This window comes from Oncorhynchus mykiss, chromosome 6, assembly GCF_013265735.2.
Source record: "Oncorhynchus mykiss isolate Arlee chromosome 6, USDA_OmykA_1.1, whole genome shotgun sequence".
NCBI lineage: Eukaryota > Metazoa > Chordata > Actinopteri > Salmoniformes > Salmonidae > Oncorhynchus > Oncorhynchus mykiss.
This window is the reverse complement of record NC_048570.1, coordinates 73,113,620-73,141,341: the sequence shown is the minus strand read 5'-3', so window position 1 is coordinate 73,141,341 and position 27,722 is coordinate 73,113,620. Positions and strand designations below refer to the sequence as shown.

Below are 27,722 nucleotides of genomic sequence, written 5' to 3'. Positions count from 1 at the left end.
ACCAGCAAACACAACATTAGAGCAATATACGACAACACAAGAATCTGGAGAGGGAAAATGGCCAAAGAGAACGTAGTTGGCCATAGGCTGCTAGAACCGGGGGTAAGGCTAGGATGGGAAACTCTGGTCTTTAGTGCCTCATGCGTTTTGATAGGTTATTAACTGGTAGTTGTCTGCATTAACTCTAATGACTTCCCAACTGCATTCTCACAAAACATTGAGATACCACAGATCTCTCAAATCACAACAACTAACAGCTTACACAAGACAGTCGACAAACAACAAGACAACAACAGCAGACTGGAATTAACCATCATCCAATAGGCAGTTGAAGTGTTCTGTTGAGACAGTTAACAGTTAACTGAACAGCTTGGGTCCTGTCTAATGAAAGATCCTGGTCTGGAATATGTGATTACCCAGAGCGAGAGAGAGAGCTGAGAGGAACAGAGACCTCTTAAATACATGCACTGGATAATTAGCAGAACAGTATTGAGAGCAGGAACCTCTCACCTAACCATGAAATACATTCCCTCCCCGGGCAGAGAGAGAGGCAGGGAGAGAGAGAAAGAGAGAGAGAGAGAGAGCGAGAGAAGACGCTAGAAAATAGTTTCAATGTATAATTAATTTCCCCCCCGGCAACAATCGTCATACAAATTCCATTGTATGTAAGGTGAGCTGCAGGAGTAACACACACACACACACACACACACACACACACACACACACACGGAACAAAAAGCCAAGCACAACGGATACAGTATGAAAGGACTGCAATTGAACACTGTCAAACTAGCACATCAAACATTCACCCTGAATTGTTCTTCATAAAGGGTCCTCTGCTCTCACTGAGAAAGATATGGAGATGGATATTGTAAACACTCTGACCCAGCAGAGAAACCCATTCTTACTGTCTACTCTGTCTGTCACACACACTGACTGAAATGTGAAAAAATAGTCTATTGCGAGAAACAATACAACGACGAGTGTGGTTACATGCACACAACAATGTGATTACTGTGGATCGTCAGATTAAATGTAATAGTTTGATTAAAACATTTACATGCAATGCAAGAAGGATTTTCCTAATAATCCTGTTTACATGGACACATCTGAAATCAGACTACATGATGGCACTCTGATAAATGCAGAAAACCACCAATAAAAATAAACAATGTTATTTTTGGTAAGAGAGGATAGGGGCTTGATTCTGAGTTGGGACAAATACAGTTTGTAAACTACTTCTAAGACTCCTTCAATCAGTTGTTGTAAACTCACTTCACTCGAGCTAAAGAGGGAGGCTCGCTCGGCTGGTGCTGGTTCTGGCCCGCGCAGATCAAATACACTACTGGAATGACAATTAAGTGTTTACACGTCCTAATAATTCAAAAGATTCCTCAGAAAACCAGGTGTTTGTTTACTTCGATGTTGACCTTACGCCGATTAAGATAGAAAGAATAAGGTGTTTACATGACTATTGCCATAATCAGTTTAAAATCGAATTATGAGGGTGTATGTAAACGTAGAGAGGGGCTTGGAGGAGAGTAGAGAGGGGCTTGGAGGAGTGTGGAGAGGGGGTTGGAGGAGTGAGTAGGGGGGTTTGGAGAAGTGGTCAGAGGAGAGGTGCCTGCAGGAGTGTGGTGGGGGTTCCTAAAGCTCTACTGGTGATGACAGGGGCCTGCTGCCTGACGAACAGGACAGGACAGGGGCCAGAGCAGAGCAGCACAGTAACACCACTACCAAACAGACCTTTAAAGGGACAGATACTGTACCTCAGACCAGGATAAGATACCTACAGGGGCTGATACTCCCTGAATAACTCCACATTATTGAGACCTACAGGCCTCAAGTGTTTGGTGCATGCGTGTTATGAAATAGCAGATGAGAGGTACAGGTAAGTACAGTGCCTTGCGAAAGTATTCGGCCCCCTTGAACTTTGCGACCTTTTGCCACATTTCAGGCTTCAAACATAAAGATATAAAACTGTATTTTTTTGTGAAGAATCAACAACAAGTGGGACACAATCATGAAGTGGAACGACATTTATTGGATATTTCAAACTTTTTTAACAAATCAAAAACTGAAAAATTGGGCGTGCAAAATTATTCAGCCCCCTTAAGTTAATACTTTGTAGCGCCACCTTTTGCTGCGATTACAGCTGTAAGTCGCTTGGGGTATGTCTCTATCAGTTTTGCACATCGAGAGACTGAATTTTTTTCCCATTCCTCCTTGCAAAACAGCTCGAGCTCAGTGAACAGCAGTTTTCAGTTCTTTCCACAGATTCTCGATTGGATTCAGGTCTGGACTTTGACTTGGCCATTCTAACACCTGGATATGTTTATTTTTGAACCATTCCATTGTAGATTTTGCTTTATGTTTTGGATCATTGTCTTGTTGGAAGACAAATCTCCGTCCCAGTCTCAGGTCTTTTGCAGACTCCATCAGGTTTTCTTCCAGAATGGTCCTGTATTTGGCTCCATCCATCTTCCCATCAATTTTAACCATCTTCCCTGTCCCTGCTGAAGAAAAGCAGGCCCAAACCATGATGCTGCCACCACCATGTTTGACAGTGGGGATGGCGTGTTCAGTGTGATGAGCTGTGTTGCTTTTACGCCAAACATAACGTTTTGCATTGTTGCCAAAAAGTTCAATTTTGGTTTCATCTGACCAGAGCACCTTCTTCCACATGTTTGGTGTGTCTCCCAGGTGGCTTGTGGCAAACTTTAAACAACACTTTTTATGGATATCTTTAAGAAATGGCTTTCTTCTTGCCACTCTTCCATAAAGGCCAGATTTGTGCAATATACGACTGATTGTTGTCCTATGGACAGAGTCTCCCACCTCAGCTGTAGATCTCTGCAGTTCATCCAGAGTGATCATGGGCCTCTTGGCTGCATCTCTGATCAGTCTTCTCCTTGTATGAGCTGAAAGTTTAGAGGGACGGCCAGGTCTTGGTAGATTTGCAGTGGTCTGATACTCCTTCCATTTCAATATTATCGCTTGCACAGTGCTCCTTGGGATGTTCAAAGCTTGGGAAATCTTTTTGTATCCAGATCCGGCTTTAAACTTCTTCACAACAGTATCTCGGACCTGCCTGGTGTGTTCCTTGTTCTTCATGATGCTCTCTGCGCTTTTAACGGACCTCTGAGACTATCACAGTGCAGGTGCATTTATACGGAGACTTGATTACACACAGGTGGATTGTATTTATCATCATTAGTCATTTAGGTCAACATTGGATCATTCAGAGATCCTCACTGAACTTCTGGAGAGAGTTTGCTGCACTGAAAGTAAAGGGGCTGAATAATTTTGCACGCCCAATTTTTCAGTTTTTGATTTGTTAAAAAAGTTTTAAATATCCAATAAATGTCGTTCCACTTCATGATTGTGCCCCACTTGTTGTTGATTCTTCACAAAAAAATACAGTTTTATATCTTTGTGTTTGAAGCCTGAAATGTGGCAAAAGGTCGCAAAGTTCAAGGGGGCCGAATACTTTCGCAAGGCACTGTATGAAGTCACATTGCCCACTTAGTGTTCTTGTTAATTAAATGGGTTTGCATTTAGGGCCCACACTGAAAACTCACAAACTCACAGGTCAAAGCGACATAGCACGCCAGGCAGGGCCAAAGCAGACATTAGGAAGAGCCAGTCTTGGTCCATATTGTATAGGTTTTATGATGAATCTCTGTGCTTTTAAAGAAAGGATCCAGACTGATGTGGTAAGAATAGAGTGTTATAACAGCCCACCAGTCTGACACTAATCAGAGGGAGCACTGCCCACTTTGTCTGGCTTGCCCACACAGGCCCCTGGATGTGTGACTGTCTAACTCTGTAACCAAGGTGTAGCAACTTTATCTAATGGCTGTTAGTTAGCATTTCCTTCACAGTTGAAAAACTCCTTCAGACAGTTGAAGTCGGGAGTTTACATACACTTAGGTTGGAGTCATTAAAACTAGTTTTCAACCACTCCACAAATTTCTTGATAACAAACTATAGTTTTGGTAAGTCGTTTAGGACATCTACTTTGTGCAAGACACAAGTAATTTATCCAACAATTGTTTACAGACAGATTATTTCACTTATAATTCACTGAATCACAATTTCAGTGGGTCAGAAGTTTACAAACACTAAGTTGACTGTGCCTTTAAACAGCTTGGAAAATTCCAGAAAATGATGTCATGGCTTTAGAAGATTCTGATATCTAATTGACATCATTTGAGTTAATTGGAGGTGTACCTGTGGATGTATTTCAAGGCCTACCTTCAAACTCAGTGCCTCTTTGCTTGATATCCTCTGGTATATCAGAGGAAATGTCCTCTGGTCTGATAAAACAAAAAATAACTGTTTGGCCAAACTCAGTGCCTCTTTGCTTGACATCATGGAGAAATCAAAAGAAATCAGCCAAGAGCTCAAGTCTGGTTCATCCTTGGGAGCAATTTCCAAACACCTGAAGGTACCACATTCATCTGTACAAACAATAGTATGCAAGTATAAACACAATGGGACCACGCAGCCATCATATTGCTCAGGAAGGTGACGCGTTCTGTCAACTAGAGATGAACGTACTGTGGTGCGAAAAGTGCAAATCAATCCCATAACAACAGCAAATGACCTTGTGAAGATGTTGGAGGAAACAGGTACAAAAGTATCTATATCCACAGTAAAACGAGTTCTCTATCGACATAACCTGAAACCTGAACCTGAAAGCCAAACTACGGTTTGCAACTGCACATGGGAACAAAGATCGTACTTTTTGGAGAAATGTCCTCTGGTCTGATGAAACAAAAATAGAACTATTTGGCCATAATGACCATTGTTATGTTTGGAGGAAAAAGGGTGAGGCTTGCATTCCGATGAACACCATCCCAACCATGAAGCACGGGGGTGGCAGCATCATGTTGTGTTGGTGTTTTGCTGCAGGAGGGATTGGTGCACTTCACAAAATAAATTGGCATCAAGAGGAAAGAAAATGATCTGGATATTTTTGAAGCAATAACTCAAGACATCAGTCGGGAAGTTAAAGCTTGGTCGCAAATGGGTCTTCCAAATGGACAATGACCCCAAACATACTTCCAAAGTTGTGGCAAAATGGCTTAAGGACAACAAAGTCAAGGTATTGGAGTGGCCATCACAAGCCCTGACCTCAATCCCATAGAACATTTGTGGGCAGAACTGAAAAGGCGAGCGAGCAATGAGGCCTACAAACCTGACTCAGTTACACCAGCTCTGTCAGGAAGAATGGGCCAAAATACACCCAACTTATTGTGGGAAGCTTGTGGAAGGCTACCCAAAACATTTGCCCCAAGTTAAACAATTTAAAGGCAATGCTACCAAATAATAATTGAGTGTATGTAAACTTCTGACCCACTGTGAATGTGATGAAAGAAATAAAAGCTGAAATAAATCATTCTCCCTACTATTATTCTGACATTTCACATTCTTAAAATAAAGTTGTGATCCTAACTGACCTAAGACAGGGAATTTTTACTAGGATTAAATGTCAGGAATTGCGAAAAACTGAGTTTAAATGTATTTGGCTAAGGCATATGTAAACCTCTGAATTCAACTGTATATCCAGTCTGTTTCTCAATTCATGCAGCTTGGTTGAACTGTGAGGTAGCTGGTAACAGTATTTTCCACTCGGTGACGAGCTAGTTCCCACCCTTGCCCTCTAGTCTTACCTTGAAGGCATACTTGCGGCTGATGTGGTCATCAGGCTCCACAGGGGCGATGACATAACTGGGCAGGGGGATGCTCCCCAAAACCATCTCCTCTCTGCTGTCTAGAGGGACACACACACACACACACACACACACACAAGCAGGTGATCATTATCACACAATACACAACAACCCACCACACACACCTTACCGCTGGCCCACTGCCTTGACAACTACTGATTCTACCTGTTTATAAATAGCATGACATAACTGCTTCATCAATGCACCATTATGTTCCTGCATGGTGATTCGTGACAGTAGGAAATGTAATTGGAGAGACATAATTCAAGGGTGATTCAAGGAGCCGCTGTGCTGTGGTGGCAGGCAGCAGGACTGGAGGCTTATCTCTAGCTCAGTGTGATGAATGGTGGAGAGGTGAAAGAAAGAGGGAAATAGAGATAGAAAGAGACAGAAGAGGAGAGAGAATAGCCTGTGGCAGAACAGAACCTTGTCTAATTGCAGTCATGTCTCTCTGATTGAAAGGTTTAGCTCGACTAAGAGGCAGACGACTTGGAATTAAGAGGACTGGCTCGGATTTCATAACCAAATCAATTCACCCTGCGACTATTTTAATTAGTCTCAATTAAACCCTGACCCGGTGTGCCTGTGTGACTCACCTTTGTAATAAAACAAGCAGTAGTCAGACAACACAAACCACTTCCTCTTCCACAGTCTCATTCCAGAGCTGTCCTGGAGGAGGAAACACAACAAGGAATGTAAGCCCTCTCAGCAATACAACATCACCTTCTAATGCACATTCTAATTAAAAACCATAGCTGGGGAATATACGCTAAAGTACCCATTTACAGGGAGAGGGAAAGCACAAGAAAATTCATACATTTCATTAGTACAGCCAGTAATTGTGTTCCCCCTGAACAGAACAGGGTTCATGTCCTGCCAGGATAGGAGCTCCTGTAGGTCTAACTAACTCCTTATGAGTCGATGACGTGTTACCATGTCACGGTCTTAAATCTCACCCCCTCTGGCCTGCCTCAGGGGTGTTACACCTCCGTGCCAGCCGCGCCAGGGGGCATCAGTCAACAGGAGACAATCACCCTGGGTGTCGTCCTCTTATACCTCACCCCTAAAGAGACATCTCTCTCATGCTCCCTCCGTCCTCTAGGCAAATGGAGATCCATAGAAGGGGTTCATAATGAGAAATGATGACTGTCGTTCCCTGTTTACTCAGCCAGAGTCCACCAGGTCACAGTCATTAATACTGTAGTACATTCTCATAGACCTGGACTCTCATCATTACTTAGCCTGAATTATGCATTAAGTGGAAGGCATGACATAATATGACAGAGATGTAATATCAACGTGAGATGTATGTGTGCTCCCGTTAGAGTGGAGGACAGTTTACCATTAGACCCCAACACACTGCCCTTAGCTATAATCATTGAGTTATACTCTTAGCCATAACTATGGAGATTCCTCTGAACCACACAGTAGCTATAGTGATTGAGTTGTACTCTTAGCCATAATTATGGAGATTCCTCTGAACCATACAGTAGCTACAGTGACTGAGGTGGGGTGATGTGGAGGGCTCACCTGTTTGTAGAGCCATCCCCTGACCACCACAGGGATATTGGGGTTCCTCTTGATGGCTTGGTCCCTTTTGCCGAAGCTGTGTACCTTGCCACTATTCCTAGAGCCCTGTGGCTGGAAAAACAAACACGTTGGTTATGAACGGGGTTTCCTTTATATACTGGTTTACAAACAACATCTGCTATTAGCTGCCCAGGGAGCTCAGTGGTAAGGAGCTGTGTGAAAGAAATGTGGTATTACAGACACAACCAGTAGGAACAGGAGCTGGTTAAACAGGAGCTGGTTAAACAGGAGCATGTATCAAGACAATATGACCATTCAGTCCCGTGTTTATAGAGATCATTAGGTGTTACTGTATGACCATTCAGTCCCATGTTTATAGAGATCAGTAGGTGTTACTGTATGACCATTTAGTCCCATGTTTATAGAGATCATTAGGTGTTACTGTATGACCATTCAGTCCCATGTTTATAGAGATCATTAGGTGTACCTGTATGACAATTCAGTCCCATGTTTATAGAGATCATTAGGCGTTACTGTATGATCATTCAGTCACATGTTATAGAGATCATTAGGTGTTACTGTATGACCATTCAGTCCCATGTTTATAGAGATCATTAGGTGTACCTGTATGACCATTCAGTCCCATGTTATAGAGATCATTAGGTGTTACTGTATGACCATTGAGTCCCATGTTTATAGAGATCATTAGGTGTTACTGTATGACCATTCAGTCCCATGTTATAGAGATCATTAGGTGTTACTGTATGACCATTGAGTCCCATGTTTATAGAGATCATTAGGTGTTACTGTATGACCATTCAGTCCCATGTTTATAGAGATCATTAGGTTTTACTGTATGTTTGATGATTAGATTAAGAACAACATTTTGATTTTGAGACTGGGGCCCACAAATGTTTGAAGTTAGTTATTTTAGTTATTAACTTTCTCCTTCGTGTTTCTTTCTCTTTTTCTCATTTGATTTAGCTTTAACCTTCTAATTTCAGCAGCTCATTTGACAAGCAAGAACACTTCACCCAAATGGGAATACAGTATTATTGTCATACATTAAGATTTGATGAGGCACAGTAGCATTCTTTCAAGGCCCACTGGTTTTCTCCCTCCTCTGAATCTCACAGATGATTTCAGATGAATGTTCAACTGAGCCAAATCAGATTGCACCCTAGCAACAGTTGAGTTAGGTTTCCATTGCAGGGGATCATTATATGCCATTTCCTCCTCCACAGCTGGCAAAAACATGCACTAATTACTGAAACTACTGCACGGCCAGCCATGCATGCAGAGCATTAGGAAATCTACACGGTGTTTGTCAGGAGAACCGTCAAGAGAACAGCCTTATTTAAGTTTAGCAGATATTAGAAATCATTGTGTAGTCACATATTCACTGTACTGTGATTGGAAACTCAACGTTCCCCTTATTGTATACATAGAAAGTGAATTTTAAAGCAAATCTATACTCTACTTACCATTGAGAATGAGCAAGTGGTCATCGATAATGCCCTGTCTGCCACTCTGCTTGAAATGACTGGCACCTCTGATAGCAGACAACACGTTGACATGAGGTCTGATGAGGTGCTGCTTCTAACACAGGTACAACAATCTTAGGAGAGCTACTTTCACAACCGTAGAGGCACTGTTCTATAGGAATACTTATACGCCTACTGCAGTGCTTAGAGTCCCAGTCAAGTCAGTGCATGTGTTTGGGTGCTGTGTGTAGCTGAAGAGTGTTGTGTTACTATGATTGTGTTGATAGGTTGACTGGGGATTGATTGGTTTCAGACAGCTCATATGATGCTGACACAATGCTGTCTCTCACTCACAGGCCTGAAGCATTACTGAGACAGCCAGGAGGTCATTTTACAGCTAGCCAGGCAGGCAGGCGTGTGCTGCCTCAACACTCACTAACGTTAACACCCGTCAGTCAGACTGGAGAGGCGATAGTGAGTTGGCAGGTAGCCCTGTCATGCCACCCAGCATGGCCACCCCTCTCAGCCTGGGAGAGCTGGGCCACGGGGGAAGAAGAGAGAGGAGGCTGGCAGGCTTTTTCTAGAAGCTGGAGACAGTCAGGTGTATGTGGCCTGGGAAGGGTCAAGGAAGAGCCACTAAATCACTTTACAGATGGGCAGCTGGGTGTCATGTGAGTACTGAACTGCCAATGTCCTGAAGATAGACCATAGCCATGTCAGTGGCAGAGCAGAGGAGACCACAGGGTCTGGAAGACAGCCTCGCTGCCCTCATCTGCCCTCTGTGGAAGTATGATCCTTATAAGGGGACAAGGCCATTCTATGGAGTGTCACTTCCCCACCTGTGCCTTCAAAACATCCAATAGCAGCCGTTTCATCTTCTAATACTGTTCCTTTACTAAACCATTTGAGTAAAGCCTTTTATATGCACATAGTGAATCCATGGCCAACCACTGTGGCGGTTTAATTGAGTTTCACTGGGCTTGAAGAAAATCACTAACCTATTACAGTCTACAGCCATTAATCAAAATGAGAGTGTTCTGGAGGAGATGATACCAATTCTCCAGCATGAGAATTAACAGTCTCCCAGTACCCTTAGAAACAATATCAATTCAAACGCTTTACACTGCAATCACTGGACCTTATTGCTGCAACACTGTTGTGGGATAGACCCAAACAAATGAAACACACTTAGAAGACAACACATGCTCATAAAAGAGAGGCGTTTTCTCACCTTTGACCCTGAGGTGACATCCACTGTTGATGAGGTCACAGCCTTGGAAGTCTGGCTGACCATGCTGGGGGGCCTCTGACTGGCCGGTGGCGGTGGCTTGGACATGCCCCGGGACTCTGTCCTGCAGGGGAGGCAGCACAGAAGGAAATCAATGACATAGACATGAGCGGTCATGCTAGTATCTCACCACCACCACCATACCTCTGTAGTGGATCTGCATTAAAGGGAGCCAGGGTTAACTTAAGGGATGGGTTCTCAGAGAGGAAACGACAACTTCCTGACACACGACCTGTCACAGCCAATGCAATTACAGCTATGTTAACAGGCAGGACTTTTTTTGTAGCAGCCACTCAAGTAACATTTTGTCTGACACTGTCCCTGGGGCTGGCATGTCTTGTTTCATAAGAGGACATGTTATACGACAAATAACTTTTACACCTCCACATAACCTCCAACACAAAGACCCAAAGCAGAGATACCAGAGCTACCGCAGATGAGCTTTCTCATGATCAAATATTATTTGGCTCTCTTGCTCACACACACACACACACACACACACACACACACACACACACACACACACACACAGTGTGTTGACCTCCAGACAAAAACTTCATCATATTTACATCCATTAGATAACTCACTCACTCAGCAGAGACCACCCATGCTTTCCAAATTACACCTCACGTTTCCTCATGACATCATCACATTGTTACAGTCAGGAACTGTTTTTGTAAGAAATACAATCCGTTCCAGTTCACTGGCATAACATGATAATCAACCAGCTTCTCTTATCTACAGATGTAGTATCTTAATGTTATTACTCTTTTGTTGCTGATAATTATCCTTCCAAGCAGGAAATGCAAATGTATAGTGTATTCAAGGTTTAAAAAGGCTTCAAAAGTTAGTAATTTCCACTTTAAAATGTCAGACTTGATTTGCCCTAACCAAAAATGTATCAACCCCTACAAAAAAATGTTCATTAATTATAATCCACATAATAATTAACATTTCCTGTTGCTGCAGGATTATTTTCCTGCTGTAGCAAACTGACTCAAATTAAGATCCTACATCTGTAACCAGGCTCTCCCAATATCTGGCCTCAAGTACAGCTACTCATAGTACATTCCATTACAGTTTAAGGGCACCTAGGTGGTTGCTCCCTTAGGATAAAGCAGGAATCTGCTTTGCCCTGGAATGCCCAGGAATGACCCAGGTCACACTGTTACACAGATTGTAGTGAGCGTAATGGGCAAACCGCCTGGAAACTTCAGCAGGAAGAGGGATTATGGGAAATCTATGTTCCAAGAAGGCCATAAGGGCTTTCTCTTTGTAATAAGGTTCATTAGAACAGAGGAAAGTTAGCAATTAACATGTCCTTCTACAATTAATAAACGTCCCCTTCGATAAAAACATAGTATTCCCGAGGGGCTGGGTAAACAAATAATGACATTAATTACAAATGAAGTACTGAGGCGTAACACAGCTCCTCCCATCTCCTGATGTCAGATTCAGACAAGTTACTGTATAGGTTCACTGCTCCTGAAGTCAATATAACCCAATTACCAGCTGTAGAATCTCCAGAGCCTTGTTCAATAGTACTTTAATAATAAATGAACTGACAAAATGCTCTCTGACATTGGGGGCTGATGAGTGATCAAGTCAAGAACAAATGGGTCTGCTTGTGTTTACAAGTGGTTGTGAGAGTGTATCATTCATCACATAGGTAGCTATGCCTAATCAGAGTGTATCATTCATCACAGAGGTAGCTATGCCTAATCAGAGTGTATCATTCATCACAGAGGTAGCTATGCCTAATCAGAGTGTATCATTCATCACAGAGGTAGCTATGCCTAATCAGAGTGTATCATTCATCACAGAGGTAGCTATGCCTAATCAGAGTGTATCATTCATCACAGAGGTAGCTATGCCTAATCAGTTTACTGCCAGTTTATATGGACGTGCTGCTCACACAACATTCTTGATAAGGTCATCCTCAGCTATTTACGGTAGTTTCATGAGCAATAAGTCTGTGTGAGGATGGTGCAATGTCTGCAGCCCGTTGAGACAGACATGTTAGTAGCTCCACTAGGAGGCCCTTCTTTACGTAGATTTAAGGATAAAACGGTGTATTACATCTCTATCAGGCACTTTTCATTTGTTAGGTTATTTGTGGTTCTTTCCTATTCTTAGCAGATAGTGTAAAGAGGATGCTGAGTTCAGGACAAGAGGTGGCTGTGGGATCGGAGTTGCTTAGGGCTGAAATTGAAGATGTCTTACTGACAGACCAGCCTGTCTGTTAATTACACTATGCAGAGGATATGCCTGAAACTCAAACCCTCAAACTGACATGCACAGGGCTAGGAATGAACTTTGACATTTTCAAATGACATATATTACCTATGATTAATTAACTGAGTCATTTCAGTACTAGCTAAGGGCACAGTTTTACTGAAATGATCCTCACCATAGTTTTTCTAGAATAGTGACAGTCATAGAATGATGTTAGGAGAGTGTCAGTAGCAGACTTTAAAGCCTTGGGGAGCAAGCTGAGGTCTGTCTGCGCTGCTCAACCTTTTAAAAAACCTCTCCATTGACCATGTGTCCCTGCCATGTCATTGGTGTGTTTGTGTGTGTAGCCTCACTCAGAGGTTCACTCCTCTGTGACACTCAGACAGCCATGAAAGTGCCGCCTACACGGATGCTGGGCATCACTCAAAGAACTCACTGCTATCTGGAAATGAAGGCAGCAGGGGCTGGGATGTTTAGAGAAAGCCAGTGGCTGTAGGTTCACTTCAAAGCAAGTACTCAAGAAGATTGAACTAAACTGAATAAGCCTAATGTCCTCATTGTTATATAGTACAGATATTAGATTTCTGAAAAGTACCTCCTCTGGCATAATAGAGTGCTCTTCCTCAGTGTAAGCGTGTGCTGTTCCTCAGTGTAAGCGTGTGCTCTTCCTCAGTGTAAGCGTGTGCTCTTCCTCAGTGTAAGTGTGTGCTCTTCCTCTTCCTCCGTGTGTGCTCTTCCTCAGTGTAAGTGTGTGCTCTTCCTCAATGTGTGCAATTCCTCAGTGTAAGCGTGGGCTCTTCCTCTTCCTCAGTGTGTGCTCTTCCTCAGTGTAAGTGTGTGCTCTTCCTCAGTGTAAGCATGTGCTCTTTCTCTTCCTCAGTGTGTGCTCTTCCTCGGTGTAAGTGTGTGCTCTTCCTCTTCCTCAGTGTGTGCTCTTCCTCAGTGTAAGTGTGTGCTCTTCCTATTCCTCGGTGTGTGCTCTTCCTCTTCCTCAGTGTAAGTGTATGCTCTTCCTCTTCCTCCGTGTGTGCTCTTCCTCAGTGTGTGCTCTTCCTCCGTGTAAGTGTGTGCTCTTCCTCTTCCTCAGTGTGTGCTCTTCCTCTGTGTAAGTGTATGCTCTTCCTCGGTGTAAGTGTGTGCTCTTCCTCAGTGTAAGTGTGTGCTCTTCCTCTTCCTCCGTGTGTGCTCTTCCTCAGTGTAAGTGTGTGCTCTTCCTCAGTGTGTGCTCTTCCTCAGTGTAAGCGTGGGCTCTTCCTCTTCCCCAGTGTGTGCTCTTCCTCAGTGTAAGTGTGTGCTCTTCCTCAGTGTAAGCATGTGCTCTTCCTCTTCCTCAGTGTGTGCTCTTCCTTGGTGTAAGTGTGTGCTCTTCCTCTTCCTCAGTGTGTGCTCTTCCTCAGTGTAAGTGTGTGCTCTTCCTATTCCTCGGTGTGTGCTCTTCCTCTTCCTCAGTGTAAGTGTATGCTCTTCTTCTTCCTCAGTGTGTGCCCTTCCTCAGTGTAAGTGTGTGCTCTTCCTCAGTGTGTGCTCTTCCTCAGTGTAAGCGTGGGCTCTTCCTCAGTGTGTGCTCTTCCTCAGTGTAAGCATGTGCTCTTCCTCTTCCTCGGTGTGTGCTCTTCCTCTTCCTCGGTGTGTGCTCTTCCTCAGTGTAAGTGTGTGCTCTTTCTCAGTGTAAGCGTGTGCTCTTCCTCAGTGTAAGCGTGTGCTCTTCCTCTTCCTCCGTGTGTGCCCTTCCTCAGTGTAAGTGTGTGCTCTTCCTCTTCCTCCGTGTGTGCTCTTCCTCAGTGTAAGTGTGTGCTCTTCCTCTTCCTCAGTGTAAGTGTATGCTCTCCCTCTTCCTCGGTGTGTGCTCTTCCTCTTCCTCAGTGTAAGTGTATGCTCTTCCTCTTCCTCAGTGTGTTTTCTTCCTCAGTGTAAGTGTGTGCTCTTCCTATTCCTCGGTGTGTGTTCTTCCTCTTCCTCAGTGTAAGTGTATGCTCTTCCTCTTCCTCAGTGTGTTTTCTTCCTCAGTGTAAGTGTGTGCTCTTCCTCTTCCTCAGTGTGTGCTCTTCCTCAGTGTAAGTGTGTGCTCTTCCTCTTCCTCAGTGTGTGCTCTTCCTCAGTGTAAGTGTGTGCTCTCTCTTCCTCAGTGTGTGCTCTTCCTCAGTGTGTGCTCTTCCTCAGTGTAAGTGTATGCTCTTCCTCTTCCTCAGTGTAAGTGTATGTTCTTCTTCTTCCTCCGTGTGTGCTCTTCCTCAGTGTGTGCTCTTCCTCAGTGTAAGTGTGTGCTCTTCCTCAGTGTAAGTGTATTCTCTTCCTCAGTGTAAGTGTGTGCTCTTCCTCAGTGTGTGCTCTTTCTCTTCCTCGGTGTGTGCCCTTCCGCAGTGTGTGCTCTTCCTCTTCCTCAGTGTGTGCTCTTCCTCAGTGTAAGTGTGTGCTCTTCCTCAGTGTGTGCTCTTCCTCAGTGTAAGTGTGTGCTCTTCCTCTTCCTCGGTGTGTGCTCTTCCTCTTCCTCGGTGTGTGCTCTTCCTCAGTGTAAGTGTGTGCTCTTTCTCAGTGTAAGCGTGTGCTCTTCCTCAGTGTAAGCGTGTGCTCTTCCTCTTCCTCCGTGTGTGCTCTTCCTCAGTGTAAGTGTGTGCTCTTCCTCTTCCTCCGTGTGTGCTCTTCCTCAGTGTAAGCGTGGGCTCTTCCTCTTCCTCAGTGTGTGCTCTTCCTCAGTGTAAGTGTGTGCTCTTCCTCAGTGTAAGCATGTGCTCTTCCTCTTCCTCAGTGTGTGCTCTTCCTCAGTGTAAGTGTGTGCTCTTCCTCTTCCTCAGTGTGTGCTCTTCCTCCGTGTAAGTGTATGCTCTTCCTCTTCCTCAGTGTGTGCTCTTCCTCAGTGTGTGCTCTTCCTCCGTGTAACTGTGTGCTCTTCCTCTTCCTCAGTGTGTGCTCTTCCTCTGTGTAAGTGTATGCTCTTCCTCGGTGTAAGTGTGTGCTCTTCCTCAGTGTAAGTGTGTGCTCTTCCTCAGTGTAAGTGTGTGCTCTTCCTCTTCCTCCGTGTGTGCTCTTCCTCAGTGTAAGTGTGTGCTCTTCCTATTCCTCGGTGTGTGCTCTTCCTCTTCCTCAGTGTAAGTGTATGCTCTTCCTCTTCCTCAGTGTGTTTTCTTCCTCAGTGTAAGTGTGTGCTCTTCCTCTTCCTCAGTGTGTGCTCTTCCTCAGTGTGTGCTCTTCCTCAGTGTAAGTGTGTGCTCTTCCTCTTCCTCAGTGTTTGCTCTTCCTCCGTGTAAGTGTGTGCTCTTCCTCAGTGTGTGTTCTTCCTCAGTGTAAGCGTGGGCTCTTCCTCTTCCTCAGTGTGTGCTCTTCCTCAGTGTAAGTGTGTGCTCTTCCTCAGTGTAAGCATGTGCCCTTCCCCTTCCTCAGTGTGTGCTCTTCCTCAGTGTGTGCTCTTCCTATTCCTCGGTGTGTGCTCTTCCTCTTCCTCAGTGTAAGTGTATGCTCTTCCTCTTCCTCAGTGTTTTCTTCCTCAGTGTAAGTGTGTGCTCTTCCTCTTCCTCAGTGTGTGCTCTTCCTCAGTGTAAGTGTGTGCTCTTCCTCTTCCTCAGTGTGTGCTCTTCCTCCGTGTAAGTGTGTGCTCTTCCTCAGTGTGTGTTCTTCCTCTTCCTCAGTGTGTGCTCTTCCTCAGTGTAAGTGTGTGCTCTTCCTCAGTGTGTGCTCTTCCTCAGTGTAAGTGTGTGCTCTTCCTCTTCCTCAGTGTGTGCTCTTCCTCTTCCTCAGTGTGTGCTCTTCCTCAGTGTAAGTGTGTGCTCTTCCTCAGTGTAAGCGTGTGCTCTTCCTCAGTGTAAGCGTGTGCTCTTCCTCAGTGTCAGTGTGTGCTCTTCCTCAGTGTCAGTGTGTGCTCTTCCTCAGTGTGTGCTCTTTCTCTTCCTACACTAGGAAACCGTGCTTGACCGCCCACTCCACCCCTACTGACACTGGAACCCTGCATTGTTCTGCCTGAACATGAAAGATGTTGTAACTAGTGTTTTTTCCTGTCGGCCGTGCCATGTTCCTGTGCAGCTTTGGAAGAGGAGATGTATTGGGAAGTTTGTACGGACAGGGCAGGCTGGTGCAGGACATAAAAACACAGAGACACAGCCAAAGGCGAGGGACTGACCATGGAACTAAAATACAACTTTGTTCCAACTCTCTGGATCCCAGCCAACATTTTTACAGCACATTTCCCTCTGCACCAAGGGGACCCTCGCCTGTTTCAATTGCAGCTCTCATGCTGTCTACCTCTGCTGTCTTTTGAAGCGTTCCCTGGGAAATCTGCTGTGGGATGTGGTGGAATAAAGGAGCAATATTTCACATCAGAGAGAAAGAGATCCAGGCCTGGGGCCATAAAGGTTACCTACCACCCGAGAGGAACGGCCTCAGCAGCAGCCCACTCCCAGCACACACTGCAAGCTGTAGCCCAAGTCCAGCCCAGTCTTAGCCCAGCCTACTCCCAGCACACACTGCAAGCTGTAGCCCAAGTCCAGCCCAGTCTTAGCCCAGCCTCAGCAGCAGCCTAATCCCAGCAAACACTGCAAGCTGCAGCCCAAGTCCAGCCCAGTCTTAGCCCAGCCTCAGCAACAGTTCTGCTACAGAGCAGGAATACAGCAGTGCAGGATCAGACCACAGCAAACCCAGATCTCTCCTCTGTGATAGCAACAGAGCACAAAGGAAGCGCATTGCAGGCATCATCATTCTATTCTTTCTATCTCAATCGTTTTATTTTTTATAGATTTGATAGTGCAAACCCACCTCATGCTCTGGCATCTTCATTATATGACAAAAAGTCATTTTTAGCCGACTAATCATTTTCATAACATTCTGCATAAATAATACACCTACAGTCAGCTTGAAAGTCTCTAACCGGCCCGGGTAATAACTCTGCTTTGACAAATTATTCTAGTCAGAGGACGACTCCCTGTTTTCTGCTGTGTGTTTTTCACTCTTCTGGAGAGTAAATTATTCAGAAGGTTTCTATCTTTCTCTTTCTCCCTCTCTCCCGCTCTCTCTCTCTCTCTCTCTCTCTGTGTCTCCCTTTTCTCCTCTCTCTGTCTGTAGTGTACAGTATAGAGTGGGTTGCTGTCTGGCTGAGTCAGGCTGTGTTTGGAGGGCAATACTGTATGAAGAGCTTGAAGACGCTCTCAGGTCAAATAATCACCTCATCCTGACCCAGGAAGCTTTAAAATCTTGATCAATATACCGTATCTGTTCAGGCTTTAACATTCTGATCAATATACCGTATCTGTTCAGGCTTTAACATTCTGATCAACATAACGTATCTGTTCAGGCTTTAACATTCTGATCAATATAATGTATCTGTTCAGGCTTTAACATTCTGATCAATACACTGTATCTGTTCCGCCCAAGGTCCGCTCACCTCTAGTCCAATAGGGTTTCACCTCTAGTCCAACAGGGTTTCACATCTTGTCTTGTTCAATAGGATTTCCACTCTAGTCTAGTTCAGTAGGACTTCACTCACCTCTAGTCTAGTCCAATAGGATTTCACCTCTAGTCCAATAGGATTTCACATCTAGTCCAGTCTAATAGGAATTCACCTCTAGTCCAGTCTAATAGGATTTCACCTCTAGTCCAATTGGATTTCACCTCTAGTCCAATAGGATTTCCAGTCTAGTCCAGTCTAATAGGATTTCACGTCAAGTCTAGTCTAATAGGAATTCACCTCAAGTCTAGTCTAATAGGAATTCACCTCAAGTCCAATAGGATTTCACCTATAGTCTAATAGGGTTTCACCTATAGTCTAATAGGGTTTCACCTCTAGTCTAATAGGATTTCACCTCAAGTCCAATAGGATTTCACCTCAAGTCCAATGGGATTTCACCTCAAGTCTAATAGGATTTCACCTCAAGTCCAATAGGATTTCACCTCAAGTCCAATAGGATTTCACCTCCAGTCTAATAGGATTTCACATCTAGTCCAGTCTAATAGGATTTCACCTCTAGTCTAGTCCAATAGGATTTCACCTCTAGTCTAGTCCAATAGGATTTCACCTATAGTCCAATTGGAATTCACCTCTAGTCCAATAGGATTTCCAGTCTAGTCCAGTCTAATAGGATTTCACGTCAAGTCTAGTCTAATAGGAATTCACCTCAAGTCTAGTCTAATAGGAATTCACCTCAAGTCCAATAGGATTTCACCTATAGTCTAGTAGGGTTTCACCTATAGTCTAATAGGGTTTCACCTCTAGTCTAATAGGGTTTCACCTCAAGTCCAATAGGATTTCACCTCAAGTCCAATGGGATTTCACCTCAAGTCTAATAGGATTTCACCTCAAGTCCAATAGGATTTCACCTCCAGTCTAATAGGATTTTACCTCTATTCTAGTAGGGTTTCACCTTTAGTCTAATAGGGTTTCACCTCTAGTCTAGTCTAATAGGATTTCACCTCAAGTCCAATAGGATTTCACCTCTAGTCCAACAGGATTTCATCTCTAGTCCAACAGGATTTCACATCTAGTTTAGTCTAATAGGATTTCACATCTTGTCTAGTCTAATAGGATTTCACATCTTGTCTTGTCCAATAGGATTTATCCTCTAGTCTAGTCCAATATGATTGAACCCCTATTCTAGTTCAATAGGACTTCCACTCTAGTCTGGTTCAGTAGGACTTCACTCACCTCTAGTCTAGTCCAATAGGATTTCACCTCTAGTCCAATAGGATTTCACATCTAGTCCAGTCTAATAGGATTTCACCTCTAGTCCAGTCTAATAGGAATTCACCTCTAGTCTCGTCTAATAGGGTTTCACCTCTAGTCTCGTCTAATAGGTTTCACCTCCAGTCCGATAGGGTTTCACCTCCAGTCCGATAGGGCTTCACCTCCAGTCCGATAGGGCTTCACCTCCAGTCCGATAGGGCTTCATCTCCAGTCCGATAGGGCTTCACCTCCAGTCCGATAGGGCTTCACCTCCAGTCCGATAGGGCTTCACCTCCAGTCCGATAGGGCTTCACCTCCAGTCCGATAGGGCTTCACCTCCAGTCCAATAGGATTTCACCTCAAGTCCAATAGGATTTCACCTCCAGTCTAATAGGGTTTCACCTCTAGTACAACAGGATTTCACCTCTAGTCCAACAGGATTTCACATCTTGTCTTGTCCAATAGGATTTATCCTCTAGTCTAGTCCATAATGATTTAACCCCTATTCTAGTTCAATAGGATTTCCACTCTAGTCTAGTTCAGTAGGACTTCACTCACCTCTAGTCTAGTCCAATAGGATTTCACCTCTAGTCCAATAGGATTTCACATCTAGTCCAGTCTAATAGGAATTCACCTCTAGTCTCGTCTAATAGGAATTCACCTCTAGTCTCGTCTAATAGGAATTCACCTCTAGTCTCGTCTAATAGGAATTCACCTCTAGTCTCGTCTAATAGGAATTCACCTCTAGTCTCTTCTAATAGGAATTCACCTCCAGTCCGATAGGGTTTCACCTCCAGTCCGATAGGGTTTCACCTCTAGTCTAGTCTAATAGGATTTCACCTCTAGTCCAACAGGATTTCACATCTTGTCTTGTCCAATAGGATTTAACCCCTAGTCTAGTTCAATAGGATTTCCCCTCTAGTCTAGTTCAATAGGATTTCCCCTCTAGTCTAGTTCAATAGGACTTCACTCACCTCTAGTCTCTTCTAATAGGAATTCACCTCCAGTCCGATAGGGTTTCACCTCCAGTCCGATAGGGTTTCCTCTCCAGTCCGATAGGGTTTCACCTCCAGTCCGATAGGGTTTCACCTCCAGTCTAGTCTAATAGGATTTCACCTCTAGTCCAATAGGATTTCACCTCTAGTCCAGTAGGATTTCTCCTCTAGTCCAATAGGATTTCACCTAAGGTCTAGTCTAATAAGAATTCACCTCTAGTCTAGTCTAATAGGAATTCACCTCTAGTCCAATAGGGTTTCACCTCAAGTCCAATAGGGTTTCACCTCCACTCTAATAGGGTTTCACCTCCACTCTAATAGGGTTTAACCTCCAATCTAATAGGGTTTCACCTCCACTCTAATAGGGTTTCACCTCTAGTCTAGTCTAATAGGATTTCACCTCTAGTCCAACAGGATTTCACATCTTGTCTTGTCCAATAGGATTTAACCCCTAGTCTAGTTCAATAGGATTTAACCCCTATTCTAGTTCAATAGGATTTCCACTCTAGTCTAGTTCAGTAGGACTTCACTCACCTCTAGTCTAGTCCAATAGGATTTCACCTCTAGTCCAATAGGATTTCACATCTAGTCCAGTCTAATAGGAATTCACCTCTAGTCTCGTCTAATAGGAATTCACCTCTAGTCTCGTCTAATAGGAATTCACCTCTAGTCTCGTCTAATAGGAATTCACCTCTAGTCTCGTCTAATAGGAATTCACCTCTAGTCTCGTCTAATAGGAATTCACCTCTAGTCTCTTCTAATAGGAATTCACCTCCAGTCCGATAGGGTTTCACCTCCAGTCCGATAGGGTTTCACCTCTAGTCTAGTCTAATAGGATTTCACCTCTAGTCCAACAGGATTTCACATCTTGTCTTGTCCAATAGGATTTAACCCCTAGTCTAGTTCAATAGGATTTCCCCTCTAGTCTAGTTCAATAGGATTTCCCCTCTAGTCTAGTTCAATAGGACTTCACTCACCTCTAGTCTCTTCTAATAGGAATTCACCTCCAGTCCGATAGGGTTTCACCTCCAGTCCGATAGGGTTTCCTCTCCAGTCCGATAGGGTTTCACCTCCAGTCCGATAGGGTTTCACCTCCAGTCTAGTCTAATAGGATTTCACCTCTAGTCCAATAGGATTTCACCTCTAGTCCAGTAGGATTTCTCCTCTAGTCCAATAGGATTTCACCTAAGGTCTAGTCTAATAAGAATTCACCTCTAGTCTAGTCTAATAGGAATTCACCTCTAGTCCAATAGGGTTTCACCTCAAGTCCAATAGGGTTTCACCTCCACTCTAATAGGGTTTCACCTCCACTCTAATAGGGTTTAACCTCCAATCTAATAGGGTTTCACCTCCACTCTAATAGGGTTTCACCTCCACTCTAATAGGGTTTCACCTCCACTCTAATAGGGTTTCACCTCCACTCTAATAGGGTTTCACCTCAAGTCTAATAGGATTTCACCTCAAGTACAATAGGATTTCACCTCCAGTCTAATAGGATTTCACCTCCAGTCTAATAGGATTTCACCTCTAGTCTAGTCCAACAGGATTTCACCTCTAGTCTAGTCCAACAGGATTTCACCTCTAGTCCAATAGGATTTCACATCTAGTTTAGTCTAATAGGATTTCACATCTAGTCTAATAGGATTTCACCTCTAGTCCAATAGGATTTCACCTCTAGTCCAATAGGAATTCACCTCGAGTCCAATAGGATTTCACCTAAGGTCTAGTCTAATAAGAATTCACCTCTAGTCTAGTCTAATAGGATTTCACCTCAAGTCCAATTGGATTTCACCTCTAGTCCAATAGGATTTCCAGTCTAGTCCAGTCTAATAGGATTTCACGTCAAGTCTAGTCTAATAGGAATTCACCTCAAGTCTAGTCTAATAGGAATTCACCTCAAGTCCAATAGGATTTCACCTATAGTCTAATAGGGTTTCACCTATAGTCTAATAGGGTTTCACCTCTAGTCTAATAGGATTTCACCTCAAGTCCAATAGGATTTCACCTCAAGTCCAATGGGATTTCATCTCAAGTCTAATAGGATTTCACCTCAAGTCCAATAGGATTTCACCTCAAGTCCAATAGGATTTCACCTCCAGTCTAATAGGATTTCACATCTAGTCCAGTCTAATAGGATTTCACCTCTAGTCTAGTCCAATAGGATTTCACCTCTAGTCTAGTCCAATAGGATTTCACCTATAGTCCAATTGGAATTCACCTCTAGTCCAATAGGATTTCCAGTCTAGTCCAGTCTAATAGGATTTCACGTCAAGTCTAGTCTAATAGGAATTCACCTCAAGTCTAGTCTAATAGGAATTCACCTCAAGTCCAATAGGATTTCACCTATAGTCTAGTAGGGTTTCACCTATAGTCTAATAGGGTTTCACCTCTAGTCTAATAGGGTTTCACCTCAAGTCCAATAGGATTTCACCTCAAGTCCAATGGGATTTCACCTCAAGTCTAATAGGATTTCACCTCAAGTCCAATAGGATTTCACCTCCAGTCTAATAGGATTTTACCTCTATTCTAGTAGGGTTTCACCTTTAGTCTAATAGGGTTTCACCTCTAGTCTAGTCTAATAGGATTTCACCTCAAGTCCAATAGGATTTCACCTCTAGTCCAACAGGATTTCATCTCTAGTCCAACAGGATTTCACATCTAGTTTAGTCTAATAGGATTTCACATCTTGTCTAGTCTAATAGGATTTCACATCTTGTCTTGTCCAATAGGATTTATCCTCTAGTCTAGTCCAATATGATTGAACCCCTATTCTAGTTCAATAGGACTTCCACTCTAGTCTGGTTCAGTAGGACTTCACTCACCTCTAGTCTAGTCCAATAGGATTTCACCTCTAGTCCAATAGGATTTCACATCTAGTCCAGTCTAATAGGATTTCACCTCTAGTCCAGTCTAATAGGAATTCACCTCTAGTCTCGTCTAATAGGGTTTCACCTCTAGTCTCGTCTAATAGGTTTCACCTCCAGTCCGATAGGGTTTCACCTCCAGTCCGATAGGGCTTCACCTCCAGTCCGATAGGGCTTCACCTCCAGTCCGATAGGGCTTCACCTCCAGTCCGATAGGGCTTCATCTCCAGTCCGATAGGGCTTCACCTCCAGTCCGATAGGGCTTCACCTCCAGTCCGATAGGGCTTCACCTCCAGTCCGATAGGGCTTCACCTCCAGTCCGATAGGGCTTCACCTCCAGTCCAATAGGATTTCACCTCAAGTCCAATAGGATTTCACCTCCAGTCTAATAGGGTTTCACCTCTAGTACAACAGGATTTCACCTCTAGTCCAACAGGATTTCACATCTAGTTTAGTCTAATAGGATTTCTCATCTTGTCTAGTCTAATAGGATTTCACATCTTGTCTTGTCCAATAGGATTTATCCTCTAGTCTAGTCCATAATGATTTAACCCCTATTCTAGTTCAATAGGATTTCCACTCTAGTCTAGTTCAGTAGGACTTCACTCACCTCTAGTCTAGTCCAATAGGATTTCACCTCTAGTCCAATAGGATTTCACATCTAGTCCAGTCTAATAGGAATTCACCTCTAGTCTCGTCTAATAGGAATTCACCTCTAGTCTCGTCTAATAGGAATTCACCTCTAGTCTCGTCTAATAGGAATTCACCTCTAGTCTCGTCTAATAGGAATTCACCTCTAGTCTCTTCTAATAGGAATTCACCTCCAGTCCGATAGGGTTTCACCTCCAGTCCGATAGGGTTTCACCTCTAGTCTAGTCTAATAGGATTTCACCTCTAGTCCAACAGGATTTCACATCTTGTCTTGTCCAATAGGATTTAACCCCTAGTCTAGTTCAATAGGATTTCCCCTCTAGTCTAGTTCAATAGGATTTCCCCTCTAGTCTAGTTCAATAGGACTTCACTCACCTCTAGTCTCTTCTAATAGGAATTCACCTCCAGTCCGATAGGGTTTCACCTCCAGTCCGATAGGGTTTCCTCTCCAGTCCGATAGGGTTTCACCTCCAGTCCGATAGGGTTTCACCTCCAGTCTAGTCTAATAGGATTTCACCTCTAGTCCAATAGGATTTCACCTCTAGTCCAGTAGGATTTCTCCTCTAGTCCAATAGGATTTCACCTAAGGTCTAGTCTAATAAGAATTCACCTCTAGTCTAGTCTAATAGGAATTCACCTCTAGTCCAATAGGGTTTCACCTCAAGTCCAATAGGGTTTCACCTCCACTCTAATAGGGTTTCACCTCCACTCTAATAGGGTTTAACCTCCAATCTAATAGGGTTTCACCTCCACTCTAATAGGGTTTCACCTCTAGTCTAGTCTAATAGGATTTCACCTCTAGTCCAACAGGATTTCACATCTTGTCTTGTCCAATAGGATTTAACCCCTAGTCTAGTTCAATAGGATTTAACCCCTATTCTAGTTCAATAGGATTTCCACTCTAGTCTAGTTCAGTAGGACTTCACTCACCTCTAGTCTAGTCCAATAGGATTTCACCTCTAGTCCAATAGGATTTCACATCTAGTCCAGTCTAATAGGAATTCACCTCTAGTCTCGTCTAATAGGAATTCACCTCTAGTCTCGTCTAATAGGAATTCACCTCTAGTCTCGTCTAATAGGAATTCACCTCTAGTCTCTTCTAATAGGAATTCACCTCCAGTCCGATAGGGTTTCACCTCCAGTCCGATAGGGTTTCACCTCTAGTCTAGTCTAATAGGATTTCACCTCTAGTCCAACAGGATTTCACATCTTGTCTTGTCCAATAGGATTTAACCCCTAGTCTAGTTCAATAGGATTTCCCCTCTAGTCTAGTTCAATAGGATTTCCCCTCTAGTCTAGTTCAATAGGACTTCACTCACCTCTAGTCTCTTCTAATAGGAATTCACCTCCAGTCCGATAGGGTTTCACCTCCAGTCCGATAGGGTTTCCTCTCCAGTCCGATAGGGTTTCACCTCCAGTCCGATAGGGTTTCACCTCCAGTCTAGTCTAATAGGATTTCACCTCTAGTCCAATAGGATTTCACCTCTAGTCCAGTAGGATTTCTCCTCTAGTCCAATAGGATTTCACCTAAGGTCTAGTCTAATAAGAATTCACCTCTAGTCTAGTCTAATAGGAATTCACCTCTAGTCCAATAGGGTTTCACCTCAAGTCCAATAGGGTTTCACCTCCACTCTAATAGGGTTTCACCTCCACTCTAATAGGGTTTAACCTCCAATCTAATAGGGTTTCACCTCCACTCTAATAGGGTTTCACCTCCACTCTAATAGGGTTTCACCTCCACTCTAATAGGGTTTCACCTCCACTCTAATAGGGTTTCACCTCAAGTCTAATAGGATTTCACCTCAAGTACAATAGGATTTCACCTCCAGTCTAATAGGATTTCACCTCCAGTCTAATAGGATTTCACCTCTAGTCTAGTCCAACAGGATTTCACCTCTAGTCTAGTCCAACAGGATTTCACCTCTAGTCCAATAGGATTTCACATCTAGTTTAGTCTAATAGGATTTCACATCTAGTCTAATAGGATTTCACCTCTAGTCCAATAGGATTTCACCTCTAGTCCAATAGGAATTCACCTCGAGTCCAATAGGATTTCACCTAAGGTCTAGTCTAATAAGAATTCACCTCTAGTCTAGTCTAATAGGATTTCACCTCAAGTCCAATTGGATTTCACCTCTAGTCCAATAGGATTTCCAGTCTAGTCCAGTCTAATAGGATTTCACGTCAAGTCTAGTCTAATAGGAATTCACCTCAAGTCTAGTCTAATAGGAATTCACCTCAAGTCCAATAGGATTTCACCTATAGTCTAATAGGGTTTCACCTATAGTCTAATAGGGTTTCACCTCTAGTCTAATAGGATTTCACCTCAAGTCCAATAGGATTTCACCTCAAGTCCAATGGGATTTCATCTCAAGTCTAATAGGATTTCACCTCAAGTCCAATAGGATTTCACCTCAAGTCCAATAGGATTTCACCTCCAGTCTAATAGGATTTCACATCTAGTCCAGTCTAATAGGATTTCACCTCTAGTCTAGTCCAATAGGATTTCACCTCTAGTCTAGTCCAATAGGATTTCACCTATAGTCCAATTGGAATTCACCTCTAGTCCAATAGGATTTCCAGTCTAGTCCAGTCTAATAGGATTTCACGTCAAGTCTAGTCTAATAGGAATTCACCTCAAGTCTAGTCTAATAGGAATTCACCTCAAGTCCAATAGGATTTCACCTATAGTCTAGTAGGGTTTCACCTATAGTCTAATAGGGTTTCACCTCTAGTCTAATAGGGTTTCACCTCAAGTCCAATAGGATTTCACCTCAAGTCCAATGGGATTTCACCTCAAGTCTAATAGGATTTCACCTCAAGTCCAATAGGATTTCACCTCCAGTCTAATAGGATTTTACCTCTATTCTAGTAGGGTTTCACCTTTAGTCTAATAGGGTTTCACCTCTAGTCTAGTCTAATAGGATTTCACCTCAAGTCCAATAGGATTTCACCTCTAGTCCAACAGGATTTCATCTCTAGTCCAACAGGATTTCACATCTAGTTTAGTCTAATAGGATTTCACATCTTGTCTAGTCTAATAGGATTTCACATCTTGTCTTGTCCAATAGGATTTATCCTCTAGTCTAGTCCAATATGATTGAACCCCTATTCTAGTTCAATAGGACTTCCACTCTAGTCTGGTTCAGTAGGACTTCACTCACCTCTAGTCTAGTCCAATAGGATTTCACCTCTAGTCCAATAGGATTTCACATCTAGTCCAGTCTAATAGGATTTCACCTCTAGTCCAGTCTAATAGGAATTCACCTCTAGTCTCGTCTAATAGGGTTTCACCTCTAGTCTCGTCTAATAGGTTTCACCTCCAGTCCGATAGGGTTTCACCTCCAGTCCGATAGGGCTTCACCTCCAGTCCGATAGGGCTTCACCTCCAGTCCGATAGGGCTTCACCTCCAGTCCGATAGGGCTTCATCTCCAGTCCGATAGGGCTTCACCTCCAGTCCGATAGGGCTTCACCTCCAGTCCGATAGGGCTTCACCTCCAGTCCGATAGGGCTTCACCTCCAGTCCGATAGGGCTTCACCTCCAGTCCAATAGGATTTCACCTCAAGTCCAATAGGATTTCACCTCCAGTCTAATAGGGTTTCACCTCTAGTACAACAGGATTTCACCTCTAGTCCAACAGGATTTCACATCTAGTTTAGTCTAATAGGATTTCTCATCTTGTCTAGTCTAATAGGATTTCACATCTTGTCTTGTCCAATAGGATTTATCCTCTAGTCTAGTCCATAATGATTTAACCCCTATTCTAGTTCAATAGGATTTCCACTCTAGTCTAGTTCAGTAGGACTTCACTCACCTCTAGTCTAGTCCAATAGGATTTCACCTCTAGTCCAATAGGATTTCACATCTAGTCCAGTCTAATAGGAATTCACCTCTAGTCTCGTCTAATAGGAATTCACCTCTAGTCTCGTCTAATAGGAATTCACCTCTAGTCTCGTCTAATAGGAATTCACCTCTAGTCTCGTCTAATAGGAATTCACCTCTAGTCTCTTCTAATAGGAATTCACCTCCAGTCCGATAGGGTTTCACCTCCAGTCCGATAGGGTTTCACCTCTAGTCTAGTCTAATAGGATTTCACCTCTAGTCCAACAGGATTTCACATCTTGTCTTGTCCAATAGGATTTAACCCCTAGTCTAGTTCAATAGGATTTCCCCTCTAGTCTAGTTCAATAGGATTTCCCCTCTAGTCTAGTTCAATAGGACTTCACTCACCTCTAGTCTCTTCTAATAGGAATTCACCTCCAGTCCGATAGGGTTTCACCTCCAGTCCGATA

General features: G+C 43.6%; 1 protein-coding gene across 12 annotated transcripts in view; it reads right to left on the bottom strand.

Moving 5' to 3' along the window:
- Window positions 1-27,722, bottom strand: part of LOC110526543 (pleckstrin homology domain-containing family A member 7) — a 144,790-nt gene that overhangs the window by 41,401 nt on the left and 75,667 nt on the right. For all 12 annotated transcript variants that reach the window (XM_036980923.1, XM_036980924.1, XM_036980925.1 and 9 more), the window contains 4 exons: window positions 9,984-10,104; window positions 7,269-7,379; window positions 6,335-6,407; window positions 5,679-5,779 (listed from right to left, as the gene is read on the bottom strand). In XM_036980923.1, the coding sequence (XP_036836818.1) occupies window positions 5,679-5,779; window positions 6,335-6,407; window positions 7,269-7,379; window positions 9,984-10,104 (406 nt within the window). The remainder of the gene's footprint in view (window positions 1-5,678; window positions 5,780-6,334; window positions 6,408-7,268; window positions 7,380-9,983; window positions 10,105-27,722) is intronic.